This window comes from Rutidosis leptorrhynchoides, chromosome 2, assembly GCF_046630445.1.
Source record: "Rutidosis leptorrhynchoides isolate AG116_Rl617_1_P2 chromosome 2, CSIRO_AGI_Rlap_v1, whole genome shotgun sequence".
Lineage (NCBI taxonomy): Eukaryota > Viridiplantae > Streptophyta > Magnoliopsida > Asterales > Asteraceae > Rutidosis > Rutidosis leptorrhynchoides.
The window spans coordinates 327,040,228-327,043,238 of NC_092334.1; the positions used below are offsets into that span (position 1 = coordinate 327,040,228).

General features: G+C 35.7%; 1 protein-coding gene across 1 annotated transcript; it reads right to left on the reverse strand.

Moving 5' to 3' along the window:
- Nucleotides 1–1,529: 1,529 nt before the first annotated feature.
- Nucleotides 1,530–2,364, reverse strand: LOC139891877 (basic leucine zipper 43-like). Its single transcript, XM_071874893.1, has one exon. It carries the CDS (start codon nucleotides 2,268–2,270, stop codon nucleotides 1,668–1,670), a length of 603 nt encoding a protein of 200 aa, XP_071730994.1. The 5' UTR covers nucleotides 2,271–2,364; the 3' UTR covers nucleotides 1,530–1,667.
- Nucleotides 2,365–3,011: the final 647 nt, after the last annotated feature.

Below are 3,011 nucleotides of genomic sequence, written 5' to 3' on the forward strand. Positions count from 1 at the left end.
TAACTCTAACCACTAACATTGCCTTTCAAAAAAAAAAAAAAAAAAAAAAAAAAAAAAAAAAAAGCATATAACATACAATATGAGATAAAGATAGTTTTGACAGTTTGAAGTTAACTTAGATTTTGTGAAGATAAATTAATTTCATGGATAGCATTATTGAGTAGAGTACTGAAAATGATTTCAAAAGTTTGTTACAAGTATTATTGCCTTTGCGTAAAATAATTGTGTCTGAGGCGACCATACTTTTTTAGTGCTAAGCTGCTGTCTGTATGGCCTTCGAGCTTTTTGTTTGTGGTGATATGTTGATTTTCAGCATATGTATGTCAAGCGTTTATTGGTGTTGATGTTTCGATTCTTGGGAGCCACCACATTTCATTTATTAAAAACTCCTTTTTTATACGTCTCTGCACAATTTATTGATTCTTTTTAGTTAGACCACTCTCTATCGTAACTACCTAACTTCATAAATGCCCCATCAACACTACACACTATCCCTAACACATAACCAAACATTACCTATCATATATTAGGTTCTAAGGTTGCATTATTTTTTTAGTTCATTGGCTCTGTAAATGCAATCAATTGAAGGTGAAATACTTGCATCGCCCTTAAACGTATTACATGCCTAAAAATCCGCCTTTTAAGAATATCTTGAACAATAGATCAAAAATGTGGTCAATATCACGAAGAATAAAGAGCGAATCAGCCTAATTCTACATGTCATTTATATTTTTTTTCATTCATGGTAACGGTTACTTGCAAGAGTTCTGTGGTTGGTGTCCTGAGTTCCTTGCAAGAGGTCTGAGGCTCTAATCCCGTCTAGGACGAATGTTTAGTGATGGTCAGGGATGGGTTGGATACAGCTAGGGAGTAATCAAGCTGGCTGCGTACATCAGAGTATGAGGTCGGATTACTCGCCCTCCCGCGTAGCCCTAACAGGGAAAACTTTCTACCTTTAACCTTTAACCTTTAACCTTTTGTAACGGTTACAATGGAAAACTTACTTCTATGATGAATAAAGCTCAAAGACTAGGTTCGAGCCTCGCTCTGCCCATCATGTTAATTAATCTGCCTGAAATATGGATATCCATATTGACCCCAGGGGGTTTTTCTCCCGGATCCATTCAGGATTCAAATCTAATCTGCCATCCTCTCGGGATGGTTAAAGGATCGGGTTCCTGTAATGTGATTCGGGTTTCCTCCCGAACGCGTGTGTGTGCAAATGATGAGTGTCGTTGAAATAAATGATACACTGATGCAAAGCTTGCCGTTCAAAAAAAAAAAAAAAAAAAAAAAAAAGCTTAAAGACTAAACAGAGACTTCTTTAATGTCCTTTTTTCGTTTGTCATGCATATCTTTTACAGAATGTTCTTGTAACAGTATTCCAACCTTTTTGTATATACTAAAACAAAATGTGATTAAAATAATATTTATGTCTAATCAGTAATTTTAAAGATTTATTATAAACTGTTAAGCAAAATTTTATTTGTTACTATAAATATACGTAACATATAATAAGTTACCCCCTAAAATAATATAGATACTCCGTACTATGCAGCTAGCTACATCCTTACTGATCTCTTACTGTTGACATAATAAATAGTAATCAACTTACATAATTTAATACAAAACAAAGGAAAAGTAACATTCATGGGATAATTTTGGGTTCAATGAAAGTCATGAATCGAGGAGCTCGAAACAGACTGGTTAGAAGATTCGGTTCTTAGATACGCATCGTCACAATTGATATCATCAAGATCACTTAAATTCGGGTACGTCTCATTAAGTTGCATATCAGCGACCATTTGTCGTAATCCAGAAACTTCCTCTTTAAGCTGAGCGTTCTCTCGAACGGCACAATCATGAGTTTCTAAAAAGTTATTCAATTTATCAATAAGTTGATGGTTTTCGTTACGAAGCCACGTAACTTGCGACCGAAGTTCATCTAGATGTTTTTGTTTACGCATACGTGATCTTCGTGCTGATTCTCTATTAGATATCATTCTCCTATGTTTTCTTTCATTGATGAGACTCATTTGTTGCTCATCTGCTTCATCCGAAGTCGAGTTGCTTCCAAAATACATAGATTGGAGATTAAAGTCTTGAACATGTGGGTTCATATTTAGGTGGTAAAACGGGTTCGCGAGTGTGTTAACGTCGAACTGGATGGCGGGTGAGTTGTTTAAGTTCATGGGTAAAATTGTTGTGTCAGGATTTGGGTTTGCAGAAAATAAGTAGTGGAAGTCTGTTGTTATCTCAGTGGCTTGCATGCTTATAATCAAATATTCAAATATGAATATCAAAATTTTAAATATGAGTAAATTTAGTAAGATGAATGTTATATTGTAATGATTGTAAATAGGAAGTAGTTGTTGAAATTGAAGATGAAGGAGGTTATGAGGTAGGGGGAGGTTTTTATAGTATGCAAAAAGATTCAAAGGGGTCCCATCAATTGTAACAGTAGTACTCTTGTGTACATGTGTGTGTATGATTATACTGATGATTAGTAGTCCTTGGTGTCAGTTGTTTTAGATGAAGCAGTTTTTAAAAATATCTGTTAGTGCTGTTTAATAAAAGTGTCTGGATAGGGGTTAAGCATCTGTATTGATTCAATTAGTTAAAAGAAATATAAACGGCTGCAAGCTTAGGCGTCCTCCACTAGTTAGATTAGCAACGAAATAACTAATTAATTATTCTGTATAAATGTAAGGTGTTAGGTGTTAGAACACTGGGTGTGGATCCAGTCAGCTCGGAGTCGGATTGCGTCGGTTAACCCGCCGACGGTCGGACCACACCATCTCGGTGTCGGTCCGGCGTCTCAAGGGCCGAAGTCGTCTGCACAACGGTGAAGGTGTGAGTTTTGTGGGTTCCAAATTCAAATTACTAGCCGTTAATTTTGATAGTCTAGAATTTAGGAGTTAATTTTGATGAAGAAAATGGTGGTTCGTATCTGTATATGTATATGTCTGTATATGAAGGGGAAAGGGAAAGAGATGGTAAGATATAGATGA